The sequence below is a fragment of the Puma concolor genome, chromosome A3 (assembly GCF_028749965.1).
Source record: "Puma concolor isolate L17-30 chromosome A3, mPumCon1.1.hap2, whole genome shotgun sequence".
NCBI classification, from domain to species: Eukaryota; Metazoa; Chordata; class Mammalia; order Carnivora; family Felidae; genus Puma; species Puma concolor.
The window spans coordinates 77,107,171-77,126,623 of record NC_141669.1 but is presented as its reverse complement, the minus strand read 5'-3'; the positions used below and the strand labels follow the sequence as shown (position 1 = coordinate 77,126,623).

The 19,453-nt window shown below is 36.1% G+C and overlaps 1 protein-coding gene across 4 annotated transcripts in view; it reads right to left on the bottom strand.

The window, feature by feature from the left end:
- Positions 1-19,453, bottom strand: part of PREPL (prolyl endopeptidase like) — a 60,467-nt gene that overhangs the window by 30,717 nt on the left and 10,297 nt on the right. For 2 of the 4 annotated variants that reach the window (XM_025932108.2, XM_086701197.1), the window contains 4 exons: positions 14,193-14,315; positions 12,456-12,522; positions 11,710-11,916; positions 10,153-10,288 (listed from right to left, as the gene is read on the bottom strand). In XM_025932108.2, the coding sequence (XP_025787893.1) occupies positions 10,153-10,288; positions 11,710-11,916; positions 12,456-12,522; positions 14,193-14,315 (533 nt within the window). Of the gene's footprint in view, positions 1-10,152; positions 10,289-11,709; positions 11,917-12,455; positions 12,523-14,192; positions 14,316-14,829; positions 14,892-19,453 lie in introns of all 4 variants that reach the window. The other 2 variants (XM_086701198.1, XM_086701196.1) reach the window with 2 other exon arrangements.

Below are 19,453 nucleotides of genomic sequence, written 5' to 3'. Positions count from 1 at the left end.
TCTACTCACAAAAATTAACCTGAAATGGATTAAAAGACCTAAACATAAGACCTGAAACCATAAATTCCTAGAAGAAAACATAAGGAAAAAGCTCCCTGACATAGGTCTTGGCAATTATTTTTTATGACACCAGAAGTATAAATAGATAAATAAGTGGGACTATATCAACCTAAAAAGCTTCTACATAGCAAAAGAGACAATCAACAAAAAGAAAAGGCAATCAATGGAGTGGGATAAAGTATTCCCAAACCATTTATTTGATGATGGGTTAACAGCCAAAATATATAAGGAACTCCTACAACTCAAAAGCAAAACAAACAAACAAACAAACAAACAAAAAATCCGATTTAAAAATGGACAGAAGACCTGAACAGACATTTTTCCTAAGACATACAAATGGTCAACAGATACATAAAAAGATGCTCAACGTCACTAATCCTAAGGCAAAGGCAAATAAAAACCATTGTATCACTTCACATCTGTTAGAATGGCTATTATCAAAAAGACAAGTGGTAACAAATGTTAGGATATAGAGAAAAGGAAACCCTTGTGTACTGTTGGTGGGAATATAAACTAATAATAGCTATTATGGACAAAAAAATGTAGGGTCCTCAAAAAATTAAAAGAGGAACTACCATATGATTCAACGATTCTACTTCTGAGCACATATCTATAGGAAGTGGGATCTGGATCACAAAGGGACATCTGCACTCCCAAGTTCATTGTAGTATGAACAACAGCCAAGATACAGAAACAACATACATGTCCACTGATGAATAAATAAAGAATACACACACACACTGGAGTATTGTTCAGCCACAAAAAAAGGGAAATCCTGCCGTTTGTAAAAACGAGGATGCAACTTGAGGGCATTCTGCTAATAAGTCAGATGGAAAAAGACTAATACTGTATGATATCATTTACATGTGGAATCTATAAAAGCCAAATTTACAGAAACAGAGTAGTAGAATGGTGGTTGTCAGGGGATGAGAGCTGGGTGAAATGGGGACATAATGGAAAAAGGGTACATACTTTCAGTTATATAAGATGAACAAGCTTTGAGGATCGGGTGCCCAGCATGATGACTATAGTTAACAATACAGTATTAACATACTTGAAAATTGCCTCGACAGTATATTTTAAATGTTACCACCATACACACAAAAAAGTGGTAATTTGTGAGGTGATTGAGATATTAACTAAACTTCTTTTGTTATTCATTTTGTAACAGGTATATGTACCAAATCACCACATACATCTTAAACTTAACATGTTATATATATATATGTCAATTATATTTTAGTAAAGCTGAAAAAAGTAAATCTTAAAAAAAAAATGCATGTGTGCATTGACAAAAAAAACTCTAGAATGATACCAAATAACTTTCAATTCAGAAAGAGAGAGAAGACAAGGGATGTAAAGAACTAAGGGCAATCTGTTTTCCCATTCAATTGATATTTATTACAAAATTTTTAATTGTTATTTTAGAAAGAGTGTGTGCAAATCCGGGAGAGGGGCAGAGGGGCAGAGGGGCAGAGGGGCAGAGGGAGAAAGAGAGAGAGTCTCAAGCAGGCTCCACGCTCAGTGCAGTGCCTGATATGTGGCTTGATCCCATGACTGTGGGATCATGACCTGACCTGAAATCAAGAGTCAGATGCTCAACTGACTGAGCCACACAGGGGCCCCCAATTAATATATATCTTTTAAACTTAATATATCCTTTACCTCTGATTAGGAAAATAATCATGCTTACTTTGAAAAATAAGTTGACATCATACTATATATTCACTTTTTTCACCCAGCGGAGTAATACATTTTTACATTAGTTTTAATTTATAATTCAGCAGCAATATACTTTTTTTCTGAGCACAGGTGACACACAATGCTACGTCAGTTTCAGGTATATAACAAAGTGATTTGACAAGTTTATATGTTATGCTATACTTACCACAAAGCAACACATACTTTAAATTCTGCTATATCCTGCTAAGAATTCAATGGTTAAAAGGTACTCACAGCCATCACTGGTTTAGGGTTTTAGCTTGAAAGACAGAAACTGACCTAAGTGTACCATTTAACTAATAGGCATAGATGAATGGCAATGATACAGGCCTGGTACCCTACTTATCAGTAAAGATGCAAAGGTGGAAATGATTCGGTCTTTGTTCATTATCTAGCAATTCTAGGTTGTCTTTATAGAGTTTACATGTAGGAACCATGGTGTAATGCACAAAATAAATTTCAGTTTTAATAATCAAACGTGTCTTTTTTTTCTTATTATTAATTACAATGGTTGCAACCATTACCCTTGCATGGGTAGCAAACTCCAACTTCTCATTCTGCAGTATTACTGGATATGTAAGTGAGGGGTTTGAAATGATCTGCATTGATTTTTAATTTGCGTAAATATATATAAAGATAGGTATACTCCAAAGTATGAAAGAAACACAGAAACACAAACTAAACCCAGAAAGACTTTTGGAATCAATATGTCAATGTCATTATCCAAATCCTAAAGCATTACCTAAGTATTACCAAGGATACTGAAACTGAACAAGAAATGGCTTATCCAAGATCAAACAATCTGTGGGAAAAAATAAAACTAGAACCATCTGCCACATAGAGGAAAAGGGGCCATTCCAGGCTAATTCCATTTGTCCCACAAGAATTTAGGTTCTATTGTGAAGGAAGAGCAGTGTCAAGTGCTAGAAGATGCAGGCGTCTGTTTTTTTTTTTTTTTGTTTTTTTTAATGAACTGTATGATTTCAGGTAAATCATTAACTGTCTTTATTTTCAAAAGGCTACTTTCTAGATGAAGTTAAAGGTATACCTCTAAAATTCCCTTTACTTGAAATTTCTAAGATGTCAAGTGTTTGGTGCAGCTTAATATAATCAAGTTACCCCGAGACGGCCTCCCTGAGTTCTTTGGGGTTTGAACCCCTGGTCTTCAATGACAAGGCCTGTTTCAGTAACCTCCCAGGCTTTTCTAATTTAGCCCTGTTCTGGCTGCTAGTGACAGAACCACACTGTACGTTGTATAAGTGAATAGCATTTGTACCAGTTGTGTTTTTGGTGGTTGTGAGGGAGGTGCTGTTTTTCAGTGACTTGAAAAGCAGGTCTCTTAATTTGGTTCAGATCTTTTCCTTTAGAATCTATATAATTCTGTTCTTCCCAGAATTTGTGAATTAAATGGTTCCGGAAGTATTTGAAAATGGAAGAATTAGGGATGTCTGGGTGTCTCTGTTGGTTAAGCATCTGACTTTGGCTCAGGTCACGATCCTACGGTTTGTGAGTTCGAGCCTTGCATTGGGCTCTGTGCTGACAGCTCAGAGCCTGGAGCCTGTTTCGGATTCTGTGTTTCCCTCCCTTTCTGACCCTCCTGTCCTTGCGTGCTCTCTCTCAAAAATAAACAAACATTAAAAAAAAATAAAATAAAATGGAAGAATAAATATTCAAAACTATCGATCTTTAAGAATAGTAGAGAGGCATTTTCCTTGAACATGACTTTCAGAGGCTCTCTACCATCGAAATCGAAAACTACCTTTGAACAACCAAATTTACCAAAGCACTGCAAACAAAGCAGATGAAGAACCTGGTTGGTAAGGGTTCTTTTTAGGCACATTTATAACAGCACATCTTTAAAATTTAGGTACCCATGGGGCACCTGGGTGGCTTCGTTGGGCATCCGACTTTGGCTCAGGTCATATTCTCACAGTTTGTGAGTTGGGAGCCCTGCATCAGGCTCTGTGCTGACAGCTCAGAGCCTGGAGCCTGCTCTAGATTCTGTGTCACCCTCTCTCTCTGCCCCTCCCCGCTCATGCTCTGTCTCTGTCTCCCTCTCAAAAATAAATAGACATTTAAAAAAATTAAGGAAAAAAAAATCAGGTCCCCAAAACTGGGCCAAGAGGGGCAGGTAAATACAGGCTTTGGTGAACTTTACTTATGAGAACAGAAAACTGAAACCTGAGGATCAGAGCAAACATAGTAAACGGCAGCTCTGTGTTTTAGAAGTTCTTTGAAGACCTTTACTTCATTTCTCTTCAGGTATTCTGCTTTTCCCTTTTGGTCTTCCCTTCTGGATTTGGGCATTATAAAGTATCAAGAATCTACAAACTAGTTTGTATTGTAGATCAGGGTTCTGAATGTCAAATTAGGCTTAACCATAATTGGTTAGTTCCTTATGGGGCAGAAAAGCATGCTACAAGCCAAATAAGTTTCCACTTAATCTTAGAAATTAGGATGATAACGATATATGGCAAGTGAGTATCTCATTCCAGGGTATAGCTCACTGTGTTAATTTGAGCTTTATTCACAAGATGGCAAACAGTTTGTAATCACAAGTTATTGATATAATACATTACTACCTTAAACTGTCATCTCCCCAAAAGACAGCCTTAACAAATGACATATAAAATCACAGGGGCACTTGGGTGGCTCTGTCGGTTAAACATCTCTTGATGTCAGCTCAGGTCATGATCTCACGATTCATGAGATCAAGCCCCATGTGAGACCTGTACTGATAGTGCAGAGCCTGCTTGGGATTCTCCCTCTTCCTTTCTTGGCCTCTTCTCCCACTCGTGCTCTCTTTCTAACTAAACTAAAAATCAAACAAACAAGGGGCGCCTGGGTGGCGCAGTCGGTTAAGCGTCCGACTTCAGCCAGGTCACGATCTTGCGGTCCGTGAGTTCGAGCCCCGCGTCGGGCTCTGGGCTGATAGCTCAGAGCCTGGAGCCTGTTTCCGATTCTGTGTCTCCCTCTCTCTCTGCCCCTCCCCCGTTCATGCTCTGTCTCTCTCTGTCCCAAAAATAAATAAAAGCGTTGAAAAAAAAAATTAAAAAAAAAAAATCAAACAAAAAAAAATAACAAGAAAATAGAATACTTCTATCAGACAAACTAGACTTTAAATTAAAGGCTGTAACAAGAGATGAAGAAGGGCATTATATAATAATTACAGGGTCTCTCCATCAGGAAGAGCTAACAATTATGAATGTGTATGCACTGAATTCGGAAGCACCCAAATATATAAAACAATTAATCACAAGCATAAGCAATCTTATTGATAAGAATGTGGTAACTGCAGAGGATTTTAATACTCCACTTACAGCAATGGACAGATGCTCTAGACACAGAATCAATAAAGAAACAATGGCCCTGAACGATATATTGGACCAGATGGACTTGACAGATAGATTTAGAACTGTACATCCCAAAGCAGCAGAATATACTTTCTTCTTGAGTGCACATGGGACATTCTCCAAGATAGATCACATACTGTATCACAAAATAGCCCTCAATAAATATAAAAGAACTGAGATCATACCATGCACACTTTCAGATCACAATGCTATGAAACTTGAAATCAACCATAGGAAAAGTCTGGAAAACCTCCAAAATTATGGAGGTTAAGGAACATCCCACTGAAGAATTAATGGGTCAACCAGGCAATTAGAGAAGAAATTAAAAAATATATGGAAACAAATGAAAATGAAAATACAACAATCCAAACCCTTTGGGATGCAGCATAGGCAGTTCTAAGAGGAAAATACATTGTAATCCAGGCCTATCTCAAGAGACAAGAAAAATCCCAAATATAAAATCTAACAGCATACCTAAAGGAACTAGAAGCAGAACAGCAGACACCCCAAACCCAGAAGAAGATGAGAAATAATAAAGATCAGAGCAGAAATAATATAGAATCCAAAAAAACAGATCAATGCAACCAAGAGTTGGTTTTTTGAAAAAATAAACAAAATTGACAAACCTCTAGCCATGCTTCTCAAAAAGAAAAGAGAGAGGACCCAAATAGATAAAATCACAAATGAAAATGGATTTATTACAACCAATCCCTCAGAAATACAAGCAATTATCAGGGAATACTATGAAAAATGTTATGCCAACAAACTGGACAACCTGGAAGAAATGGACAAATTCCTAAACACCCACACACTACCAAAACTCAAACGGGGAAATGGAAAATTTCAACAGACCCACAACTAGTGAAGAAATTGAATCAGTTATCAAAAATCTCCCAACAAATAAGAGTCCTGGACCAGATGGCTTCCCTGGGGAGTTCTACCAGACATTTAAAGCGGTTAATACCTATCCTTCTCAAGCTGTTCCAAAAAACAGAAATAGAAGGAAAACTTCCAGACTCATTCTATGAAGCCAGCATTACTTTGATTCCCAAACCAGACAGAGACCCAGCAAAAAAAAGAGAACTACAGGCCAATATCCCTGATGAATATGGATGCAAAAATTCTCAACAAGATAGTAGCAAATCGAATTCAACAGCATATAAAAAGAATTCTTCACGATGATCAAGTGGGATTCATTCCTGGGATGCAGGGCTGGTTCAATATTCGCAAATCAATCAACGTGATACATCACATTAATAAAAGAACCATAGGATCCTGTCAATAGATGCAGAAAAAGCATCTGACAAAATACAGCATCCTTTCTTAATAAAAACCCTCAAGAAAGTTGGGATAGAAGGAACATACTTAAACATCACAAAAGCCATTTATGAAAAGCCCACAGCTAATATCATCCTCCATGGGGAAAAACTGAGAGCTTTCCCCCTGAGATCAGGAACACGACAGGGATGTCCACTCTCACCACTGTTGCTTAACATGGTGTTGGAAGTCCTACCATCAGCAATCAGACAACAAAATGAGATTAAAAGCATCAAAATTGGCAAAGAAGTCAAACTTTCATTTTTCGCAGACTACATGATACTCTACATGGAAAACCTGACAGACTCCACCAGAAGTCTGCTAGAACTGATACATGAATTCAGCAAAGTCAGAGTACAAAATCAATGTATAGAAATTGGCTGCATTTTTATACACCAATAATGAAGCAACATAAAGACAAATAAAGAAACTGATCCCATTCACAACTGCACCAAGAAGTATAAGATACCTAGGAATAAAGCTAACCAAAGATGTAAAAGATCTATATGCTGAAAACTATAGAAAGCTTATGAAGAAAACTAAAGGAGATGAAAAAAACTAAAGGAGATACAAAGAAATGGAAAAACGTTCCATGCTCATGGATTGAAAGAATATTGTTAAAATGTCAATAGTACCCAAAGCAATCTACACATTCAATGCAATCCTAATTAAAATTGCACCAGCATTCTTCTCAAAGCTAGAATGAACAATTCTAAAATTTGTATGGTATCACAAAAGACCCCAAATAGCTAAAGTAATACTGAAGAAGAAAACCATAGTGGGAGGCATCCCAATCCCAGACCTTAGCCTCTACTACAAAGCTGTAATCATCAAGACAGTATGGTACTGGCACTAAAACAGACACACAGATCAGTGGAATAGAATAGAGAACCCAGAATTGGATCCACAGATGTATGGCCAACTAATCTTTGACAAAGCAGGGAAGAGTATCCAATGGAAAAAAGACAGTCTCTTTAACAAATGGTGCTGGGAAAACTGGACAGAAGAATGAAACTAGACCATTTTCTTACAGCATACACAAAAATAAACTCAAAATGGATAAAGGACCTGAATATGAGACAGAAAACTATCAAAACCCTAGAAGAGAAAGCAGGAAAAAAACCTCTTTGACCTCAGCTGCAGCAGTTTCTTACTCGACACATCTCCAAAGGCAAGGGAATTAAAAGGAGAAATGAACTACTGGGACCTCATCAAGATAAAAAGCTTCTGTACTGCAAAGGAAACAATCAACAAAACTAAAAGGCAACCGACAGAATGGGAAAAGATACTTGCAAATGACATATTGGATAAAGGGCTAGTATCCAAAACCTATGAAGAACTCACCAAACTCCACACCTGAAAAACAAATAAGCCAGTGAAGACATGGGCAGAAGACATGAATAGACACTTTTTCAAAGAAGACATCCAGATAGCCACAGACACATGAAAAGATGCTCAACATCACTCATCAGGGAAATACAAATCAAAACCTCACTGAGATACCACCTCATGCCGGTCAAGGTGGCTAAAATGAACAAACCAGGAAACTACAGATGCTGGAGGATGTGGAGAAACAGGAATCCTCTTGCATGGTTGGTGGGAATGCAAGCTGGTGCAGCTGCTCTGGAAAACTGTGGAGGTTCCTCAAAAAATAAAAAAAATAGATCTACCCTATGTCTCAGCAACAGCACTGCTAGGAATTTACCCAAGGGATACAGTAGTGCTAATGCATAGGAGCACATGTACCCCAATGTTTATAGCAGCACTTTCAACAATAGTCAAATTATGGAAAGAGCCTAACTGTCCATCCACTGACAAATAGATAAAGAAGATGTGGTTTATATACACAATGGAATACTATTTGGCAATGAGAAAGAATGAAATCTGGTTATTTGCAGCAATGTGGATGGAACTGGAAGGTATTATGCTAAGTGAAATAAGTCAGTCAGAGAAAGATAGCATATGCTTTCACTCATTTATGTGGATCTTGAGAAACTTAACAGAAGACCATGGGGGGAGGGAAGAGGGGAAAAAAGTTAGAGAGAGGGAGGGAGGCAAACCATAAGAGACTCTTGGATACTGAGAACAAAGTGAGGGTTGATGGGGGGTGGGGGAGAGGGGAAGAGGTGATGGGCATTAAGGAGGGCACCTGTTGGGATGAGCACTGGGTGTTGTATGGAAACCAATTTGACAATAGTATTATATAAAAAAAGAAAATAATAGTGGAATCATATGAATAGTTCTAGTAATTTCTCATCAAAACAATCATCATCAGAAAAAAAAAAAATCAAGGGCAGCATCACGAGGCCAACAATGTTAGTTCTATGGGCTGGAAAAATGGAACTTCTTCAGATCTCAAATTCTCAATATAAACTGGGGACTGTACAAGATTTTCATTACATCCCTGTCAGTTTTGACATTTCATGAAATGATGGGTTAATTTTCTTGTTTTGAGTATCAATTTCACTGACATAGATTTGGTGTTAAATCTTTTTTTTTTTTTTGGGGCGCCTGGGTGGCGCAGTCGGTTAAGCGTCCGACTTCAGCCAGGTCACGATCTCGCGGTCCGTGAGTTCGAGCCCCGCGTCAGGCTCTGGGCTGATGGCTCAGAGCCTGGAGCCTGTTTCCGATTCTGTGTCTCCCTCTCTCTCTGCCCCTCCCCCGTTCATGCTCTGTCTCTCTCTCTCCCAAAAATAAATAAACGTTGAAAAAAAAAAATTAAAAAAAAAAAAACCTTTTTTTTTTTTTTTCTGTTCAGACACTGTCCAAACTGTACCGTTAATTGACATATAAGGTGACAGGACCTGGTTTCAAGCAAAAATCTGTTTCTAGTAAGTCATTTGGAAAAGTGTATCTGGGTAAGAATAATGGGATTTTGCCAGATAAACTTACTGTCATTTCCTCTCACGCTTGCTGAGTATAAGACATGAGTCCTGGATTACAAGGAATAAAGAGCATTACTTTTACAGTTTTATGTAGGTATGTATGTATGCATGCATGCATGCATGCACGTTTGTTTGTTTTTGAGAGAGACAGAGACAGAGTGCGAGGGGCAGAGAGAGAGAGAGGGAGACACAGAAGCCAAAGCAGGCTCCAGGCTCTGAGCTGTCAGCACAGAGCCTGACACGGGGCTCGAACTCACGAACTGTAAGATCATGACCTGAGCCAAAGTCAGACACTTAACCGACTAAGCCACTCAGGTGCCCCAAAGAGAATTAGTTTTAAGAAGCAATTATCAAAATACTGGAGAGAGTAAAATTTAAACACCAGTGGACATCGTGGCTCAAAGCAATAGAATTAAAATGAAAGATCATCTATATGAAATGTAGTGAATTCTGTGCAATTGACACCATGGCATTCTAGTTTATAGAACCATATTCTATGGTTTATAAGAGATCTAGAAACGCAGTATGACAACCCAATTAAAGACTTAACAACTCTCCTCATATGTCACAGTCCCAAGACAATGTAAGCAACTTAGCATATGCAGTGTACTGGTATATTTGTGTTCACTCTGGAGTTTGAATAGATCCATATTCCAATTTTGAATCCAAACAACTAATAAAAGAACGATTATGCTTATCTTCCCTATTACACCTGGTTCCAGCTGAAATCAACATCTTATGTCAATCAAGAACTGCACTTTAGGCAACTGGAGATAAACCCTGGAGGAAAAAATTTAATTTCATTGTTCTAGTACCTTGGGTCCTTTTCTGTGTAAAAACGTTCATTACGTTTGTTATCACCAAAAGTTGCTCGATACACATCATGACAGCGAAGGTTCCTCTGGAAGGTGTAGAATAAAACATCTTCCTCTTCTTCATCCTTTACCCATTCTGAAAGAAAATAATTAAAGATTTATAGACATTATATACTACTCGAAGTTGAAAAAAAGGGCACAGTGCATTCAAATTTTGAGTTTCCTCAAAAAAGAGATGCACAAGTTCATCCCTGGAAATGTAAATTGAACACAGGTTTGATCGTGGTCACCAAAATAAGTCAGAGAGCTTTCCAGAAAATAAAATACTGCCACATCAGTTCCAAGGTTTTGAGCAGTTCTCAGTCCCAGGTTTCTGAATAAGAGTTGAATGTTTAGTATTTTCAGAGTCACAGCTTACATGGGATGAATTGTTTCCATCTACAACCCCTAACTTTAAGTCTGAAGAAATACCAGATCACTTTCTCTCATGCCTCTTTCCTGTCTGCTTTCAAGCCATAGGATATCTCATTTAATACATTTAATGCTGGAGTTTTCTTGCTCTTACCAGAAGCTGTCAATGGAAGTTTTCACACGATTACATCATGACTGCCACCTGGCTGACAGTAACTGTAAGACATCATTGTATAATATGGATCTTGATTTTTTAAAGAGGTTAAAATGTGCAAAATTGTAAATCTAAGAATCAATTAGACTAAAATTTCAATTCGCCGCAAAAGCACTTAGTTATTAAACAATGGGGAAAATTAAAGTAGAAAATGAAAAAGGAAGATAAACTATGAACATATGTATCACTCAATGATAAAAGGTAAAATTAAAAAATTAAAAAAAAATTTTTCATGTTTACTTATTTTTGAGAGAGAGAGAGAGAAAGGGTGAGCGAGCATGAGGGGAGGAGGGGCAGAGAGAAGACACAGAATCTGAAACAGGCTCTAGGCTCTCAGCAGAGAGCCTGACGCGGGGCTCAAACTCAGAATGGTGAGATCATGACCGGAGCTGAAGCTGTACGCTTAACCAACTGAGCCATCCAGGTGCCCCAATAAAAGAGAAAATTTAAAGTTGGCTCTACTAGTAAAAATATGACGAATTCTATTAGTGAGTTAGTTAGCTCAACATCTTCCAAAGTTTCTCGGTAGTGACCTTGGGCAATTTGCTCTAATAGTTGACAAGATAACGTGAAATTAAAAAAATAGATACCTAAAATTAAAGTTCAGTAACATATTAAGATACAACTTATGTGCAAAAATGTATCTGAGGTAATAAATTTGCAAAGAATTATTGATATATCAAAATAAACTGTACAACCTGGATTCTGGTTGTAGTACTTTAAAAAACATGAACATGAATTTGGATATATAATTAAGGAAGGCAAGGTCTCCTGAATGAGAGACACACAGGAAGCTTTGGGTCCATAGGGATAAAAGGATTAGGCATTCACTTTCTTATTCACTCACATGGATAAGTAAAAATGTTTCAAAAGTGCTGACAATTCTCTTACAGTTGTCATAACACAGAAGACTGTTTTGTTTGGTGGCTTACCAAAACTGGACACATTTGGGAAAGAGGCTTCCATTACAGGCTGATCACTTAGCTTCACAACTATACAGGTAGATGCTTCAGAATCTTCAGTTCTTATCTTAGCAGCTACATATTTTTCATCAGGAGCAACTCTGATACAATCAATGAAGGGCTGGTCTAATTTAAGTTCTTCCAAATTGAATAAAACTTCGTAATTATCATTATCTGCTGCATAAAGACAAGTATGAAAGTGATAACTCCACAAGATGTAGTTAAAAAAATCTTTAGTATTTCAATGTTTTGAATTAGCATTCCCCTTCTAGAAGAGGATACAATCCAGCCTCCTTCAGCCTTGATAACAGCTTTATTTGCATAGAAACTGGCATTTTGTTATTTATTATTGTCCTATGCTATTCAGTGTTATTCCACACATTAGCCTATGTGATATTATTTGATAAATATAGTCTAGTATTTATAGATCATATAGAACCTAAAGGGTTATTATTTCAACAGAATTAATATAGGAGATATTAAAAAAAATGCTGGTTCCCACCTCCATTCTCCCCACCAAAGCTTTTGGATGTACCTGTTTACTATATCTTAAGTAAACCCAGATACTAACTAGTTATTTTTTTTTAAATGCAGAAATAATCTAAAAAAAAATTTTCTATACCTTTAAGAAATTAATACCAAATTTCCTATGAAATATGTGAAGTATAAAAAATCAGAGTATGTTAAAAAATAAAAATGGGAAAACTGTGGTGTACCTTCTTCATCTTTGGAACGAACCAAGCAGCAACCTTCTTGATAATAAACAAAACCACCATGCTTCACCTGACAAAAAAGAAACAAATGATTTATTTAATAATTATTTAAACACAATTTAATTGTTTAATGATCTGACCATTTAAAATGAAGAAATGAAATCTTCAGTAAACCTACTGAAGTCTATGGATGAACACATAACAAATACAAAATGGATCACTTTTTACAACACAGTGGTTAAGATATGGTTTTCATACATTCATAATCACTGAAGTTTCTAACATATAAATGTAGGAGGCAACAAAGAGAAGGCGTAACAAAATCTATGTCGGTTCTTATGACTGTATAAATCACTTTAGGTATATTTGGGAGTATCTGACATCCCTATGGTGGGATTCCATTAATAGAGATTGAATGCAGCTTTAAGGTAATCCAAAATGAGGCAGATGAAGAAATTATGGCTCAGACTACTCTGAAAATCCAGTCAAAAACTTGCTGAGATTCTTTTCCTCTAAGTATGCAGTCACTACCAACTCTCCATGGTTTTGATTTGATTTCACACAAAGCATCTTCCAGGTTGACAGATATACACAATTTGAGATCGAGAGAATATTACTCAATATATAAATAGTGCTCTTGTCTAATACCTACATATTAAATGCAACTGACTGATCGACAGGATTTCAGGTAGCCTAAGATGCATTTATCACCTGCTAGTAAATGGCATATTCTGAATCTGGATTCCGGATTTTTAACCTACTGCTATTTCCATTCTCCTATGAATATGATTTTCATTTGTAAGTTGTGGTTCTATTTTCCAGTCTTATTGGGAAATTTGCAACATGCATGTTCAATCTGTTTCAACTGAATATGACTGTGGTAACCATAAAAGATCAAATACTTGGCTTTTGTGGTATTATACTACTTCAAGTGAATTCCTTTTATTAAAAAAAGTGTAGACAGGGCAATCAGATACTTTTCAAATAATAAAAACATGATGGTTTCATATGAACTTTTCCTTGAAATTATTATTATTTTTTAATTTAAAGTTTATTTTGAGACGGATAGAGAGAGAGTGCACGCATATGCACAGGGGGGCAGAGAGAAGGAGAGAGAGAATCCCAAGTGGGTTCTGTGCTGATGCAGAGCTTAAACTCAAGAATTGTGAGGTCATGACCTGAGCCAAAATCAAGAGTCAACTGTCAGATGCTTAGCTCAATTGAGCCACCGAGGTGCCCCTCTTCTTGGAATTGTTAACAACATTTTAAAAAAGAACTGGTTGTTTCCAAAAAATAGAATTAACACAATAGCTTGGAAATTCACTTTGACCTTTGTTTATTTTAAAAATCACACTGATTATTCTCTGTTTAAGTTTTTCAGCATATTTTAAAGGTCTAATTTTGATGTGGGTTTATGTCTAAATTCACAAAGCACTTGATTTGCGGGGTGTCTCGGTGGCTCAGTCGGTTAAGCATCTGACTTCAGCTCAGGTCATGATCTCACAGGTCGTGAGTTGAGCCCCACGTCAGGCTCTGTGCTGACAGCTCAGACCCCAGAGCCTGCTTTGGATTCTGTGTCTCCCTTTCTTTCTGTTCCTCCCCCACTTATACCCTGTCTTGCTCTCAAAAAATAAAATAAACATTAAAAAAAGTTAAAAAAAAACCCAAAAAAACAAAGTACTTCATTTGCATCTTGACTGGTAATATGAGATGTAGGAAAAAAAAAGTAAGATATCCTACCTCTGCATTGATGATTTCATATTCTTCTTGTGGCTGTGTTTCTAATTTTGTTCTCACTTTTTCAAATGCATCCATGTTTTCTGAAAGTGAGTCTTTGTTTTCTTGTTTAATAGGCAGAAAATCCTGGAAAAAGTTTACTGGTATGATCATAATATTTCAAACTAGAGAAAAAAACCTTTGCTTTGTAGAGCTCGTCCTTACTTACTTTTCATGCAAGTACTACAATGTTAGGTTTAAACCTGTGAAATATGTATTTCATCATAAATGATGTTTCTTAACCTCAATAAACGATCCCCTCTTTTTCATTTAAAGATGTAAACAAATAAAATAAGGTGAACACCTGATGGTTATACTATCAATTTACACGTATTTAGTCCTTAAGATGCAGAAGCATTAAGCAGCACTGGAGAATGTTCAGAAATACTGTAAGATTTATACAAAATTAAGCAGGAAAGGACATTTACACATTTAGTAGTCAGGTGTAAGAGATAGAAAAATCTGTTTACTGAGTTTTATAAAGTACTATAATACTTCCTAAAAGGAAGGACAGTTCAAAGGGAGAGGAAGGCATTATCTTTATTAGTAAATGTTCACTATTACTCTATTCACAGCAAGTATTACAGGAAATGTGTCTTACTTTATATCTTTATTAGCTGCAATTTTCTTCTCTTGTGGGGATAAGGAATCTCCTAAATAGAACTGTTTATCAGATCAAAAGGTTAATTAATACTTTAAAAAAGAGCTTCTCTTTAAGTTTAAGGAAAAAATAGTATGCTCACTGTATACAAGAATAAGAAAAAATAATGGAAAATTAATAAACACGAGCAGAGATACAGATTATAGCTAAAGAAGCATTTAGTGTCTTATTGGAAGTATATATGAAAAGCTAATGGCTTTAGGTGACCTCTGGTGAGTATGTAAATGCCGTATGAATTATTAAAATTTGGATAAGGCAGAAACCTCAGTTATCACACAAAAAAGGTTCACTAATTCAAAACTCCACAGGTTTGCTTTGGTTAAGCAAAAAGAATTCTAGCCAAGATTTTCAACATCAGCTTTCTGCCCAAGACGACAACTGTACAGTGATTTGTGCCAGAGGGGCACTAAGCCTTTGGGAAGGACCTCTAACAGCTGGTAAATATTTATTGCACAAGTGTGTCCATGATACTTTACCAACACTGTAGAGAATGTAAGCTATAAATACAATTTATGTCACAGTTTAAAATCTAAAATTAAACACACGAATAAAACAGAAATATCACCAAAACAAATTACTGGAAAAATGATCATTTTCTACGTTTTTCTTTTGGACTTTTCGAGATGCTTTATGATTTGGATGAGATTCCCATTAGGAACAATTGTTGTTATGTCATTCAGTCTCTACTTCAATCATACACTTAATATGCTTGAATAATTATTTGAAATCAAATACTGGAGGCTCATGTTTATTTTTCATTTATTTTTTAGCATTTACACAAAATCTAGAGCTGATCTTTAGAGTAGTGAGGTGAAATATCAGTATTAGTAATTTCCTATTATCATCTAAAACACAAATCAGGAGATCATTAGAAATCTATCTTCAAACTGTAACTTAGCGATAGGAGCTGTTTTTTCATTTCCAGATATATTGCTTATTTATTCTGTAATTTCATCGGACCTTCTCAAGTAGAGTAGCTATGAAGTAGAGTTAGGATAGCTATGAGGAGTACCTCTTTCTGTCTTGCAGTTTCTAGCACATTCTGCATCTCCTTTTAAATAACCATTCTTCTTTTTCTTAATACCCATTCTTATAGAGCCATGGCCAACACAGGGCTAAAGGCACAGAACTGGGTATACTACCTGTTCTCTTAGTCAATTTTATTCTTGATTAACCTTTTCCTGTGTCAAAAATCCAAATATACCAAGCTTATCTGAACCAAAATAACCCTGAAAGCAGTATGATTTTTAAAAGCCTTAATTTGGAAGAATTCAGAGCTTTGTAAATAATTCCTTAAGAAGAATTACTCCCAGAAAAAATTGAGGTTTTCTACAATATTCATAAAGTATTCCAAGTTGTTCTTGGTTTTAGTTCTGTCCCAACAATACCCATTGGGTGTTTTAAGCTTTCATTTCAATGCCACTTAGCATTATCATTAGGTTACACAGCTAAACCTACCCATTACAGCCAAGTATCTTAATATGTTAATAGTCTACTGGTCTGAAGGGCATATATACTACCTAATGGAGCTGAGGTGAGGATAGCTTTAACTTAAAATTTTAAGGTTACATATACAGTATCAAGAGATATCAAGAGAGACTCGATTAGTGGAAAAAAGCACTCTTTACCTTCCAGGTAGCCTAGAATAAAACCATTTTAACAATGAAACTTATGAAACAGGAGGATGGAATATATGAACTTCATTATGGCAAAAAATGCGTAATTCTAAAGACCAAAAAATCACACAGTAGAAAAATACTGGACAGCTTTTAGTCAAGATGGTACCATTAATAAATGGCTAATTCCAAGTCCAGGGCAAGACAGTAAAAAGTAGGCTAGTCAGAAAGCAAGGAAATGCCCAAAGATTAATGGAGCTGCATTAAAAGGGCTCGTCTGTAGAGGTTCCTACATCTGGGACAATTTGAGCATCAAAAAAATAATGATTAAAACTGATATTACCCTGAAAAATATAAAAATTCAAAGTAAGTTGAAAAACCAAACCAAAATAAAACTCCCCAAACACACTAAAGTGAAAAAAGAGTTCAACAAAAAAGAAAACGCTTCTTTACAAAATAATATCAGCTAATAAATGTAGAAATAATAGAATTAGGAAAATCATTAGCAACCCCAGTGAAACAACTGATCAGGGTAAAGATCATCAACGGTTGTTAAATGTATTAGGTGAAATGATGTTGGGTAACACAGTACTGAAGTACTACCCTACTGATTACTTAGTAACTGCAAAGGGAATAAGGTCCCTTTATGTATGGAGAACTAGCAATTATTACTGTAACCAAAATTATCAAACTTAACATCATTAATAGTAGGAAAGACTGACATTATAGGTCCTGTGAAATGCAGTATGAAGCATTTCAACTTGAGTAGAGAGTAAACCTAAAGGAAGTAGAAGAAACAAAATAAAGTGGTTTCAGTGAAATTGGTAAAGAAACTAGAGAAGATCAACAAAATAAAAAGTGGGTTCTTTTCGGGGCACCTGGGTGGCTCAGTCGGTTGAGTGCCTGACTTTGGCTCAGGTCATGATCTCACAGTTTGTGAGTTGGAGCCCTGCATCAGGCTCTGTGCTGACAGCTCAGAGCCTGGAGCCTGCTTCGGATTCTGTGTCTCCTTCTCTCTCTGCCCCTCCCCCATTTGTGCTTTGTCTCTCTCTCTCTCTCTTTCTCAAAAATAAAATTTTCAAAAAAAAAAAAAAAGTTGGTTCTTTTCAAAAGAATATTAGAAATGAAAAAGGTGGTATAACTACAGATATAATACAGATTTTAAAAAATCACAATAAAGTTCTTTGTGTGTATACATTTGAAAACAGATAAATGAATAATTTCCCAGAAAATAAATGAATTCTAAAAGTGGATAAAAAAGGAAGAGCTGTATAAGCCAATAACTATCAAAGAAATTAAGTGGTAATTAAGTATCCTCTTAAAAGAGATACCAAACCCAGTTGCGTTCAAAACTTGTTTTCTTAAATCTTCAAGGATCTTTTCAAATGCTAAGAAAACAATGTCAACTATTTAAAACTATTCATATTATCAGGCAAATAAAACCTTGACACCAAAACTGGACAATGACGATAAAAGACAATTAAAAATCAATCTTATCATAAAATATAGACTAAAAAAACCAAAAGTATAATGAATTAATGTATTTTTAAAAAGCACAAAACGAAAAATAGTAACATAATAATAAAATGCTATGTGACCAAGTAGGATATATCTTAAGAATGATTACAATCTATTTGTATTACAATATTACAAAATCTATTATTGTAATCTAACACAAATAAAAGAGATAAATCTTAGGGCCATTTCAATTAATGCAGAAAAAAATAGAAAATAATCAAGGCACTTTAAAAAAACAATAAAACGTTAATTAAGAATGGAGAATTTAGAAAAACTAGGAACTTCTTTGACTTGATAAACAGTCTCTGTTGTTTTACACTAGACCATATGTAATCTGTAATTAACATACCTGAAGTGTATTCATATTAGTACACACCTTATTTAGCATCTGTGAAACACGTCTTAATAATCTTAATTATATTTACTTAAAATATCTAGCTATATTCGCTATTTTGTTATTCAAAAGTGATTGTTAAACGAAGGGAAGTAATCGTTTCCTATGCTCTCTGCCTCCAATTCCTTTCTTCCTTTTCCTTGCCCTTCTCATTCCACTGACTCTCTTGTTAAGGTCACTGATGGCCACAGCACTGCAAAATACAAAGGTTATTCTAGGTATTCATATTACTTAACCTATAAGCATCATGCCACAGTTGATCACTTCCTCCTCCTGAAAACACTTTTCTTCACCTGACTTCCAGAACACCTCATTTTCACTGTTTTCCTATTTCACTGGCCCTTCTCAGTCTCTTTAATGGGTTCCTACTTCCTGGCTTCTTAACATCAGCATACCCTGGACTATTTCTTCATCTACAGTCTGCACGAATTCCCTTGATGATCTCATCCAGCCTCGTGACCTTAAATGCTATTTATATGCTGAGGACTCCCAAATTTGTATCTCTAGCCTGAACTTTCCCCTGCATAAGCTGAACTTCTATATCCAACGGACTTGTTCAACATTTGCACTTTGGATGACTAATAGGTATGTCAAAAAATGTCCAAAACTGAACTTCCAGTCTCCCCATGTATCCTCTCTCCCAAAAAAATCTTGTTCTTCAGTCACTCCCATCCTGATAAATGACAATTCTGTCCTTCCAGTTGCTCAAGCTTCAAACCAGTCTTCTTTTTCTCTCTTGATACAACCAAGTGATCTGCAAATACTTTCAACTTTTAAGATACATCTAGAATCTGACCACTTCTTACTCTTGTACTGGAACTACTCTGGTGGTACTGTTATCCTCTCTCCTTTGGATTACTGCAAAAGCCTAAATGCTCTCTGCTTCTGCTCCTGTCTTCCATAAGCTATTTTCAACAAAAGAGCTAGCATGAGCCTAAAGTCAGATATCATTTCTTGACTCAAAGCCCTCCAATGGTTTCCCATCTTGCTCAAGAAGAAAAGGGAAAATGCTTGCAATGGTCTACAAGGTCCTAAA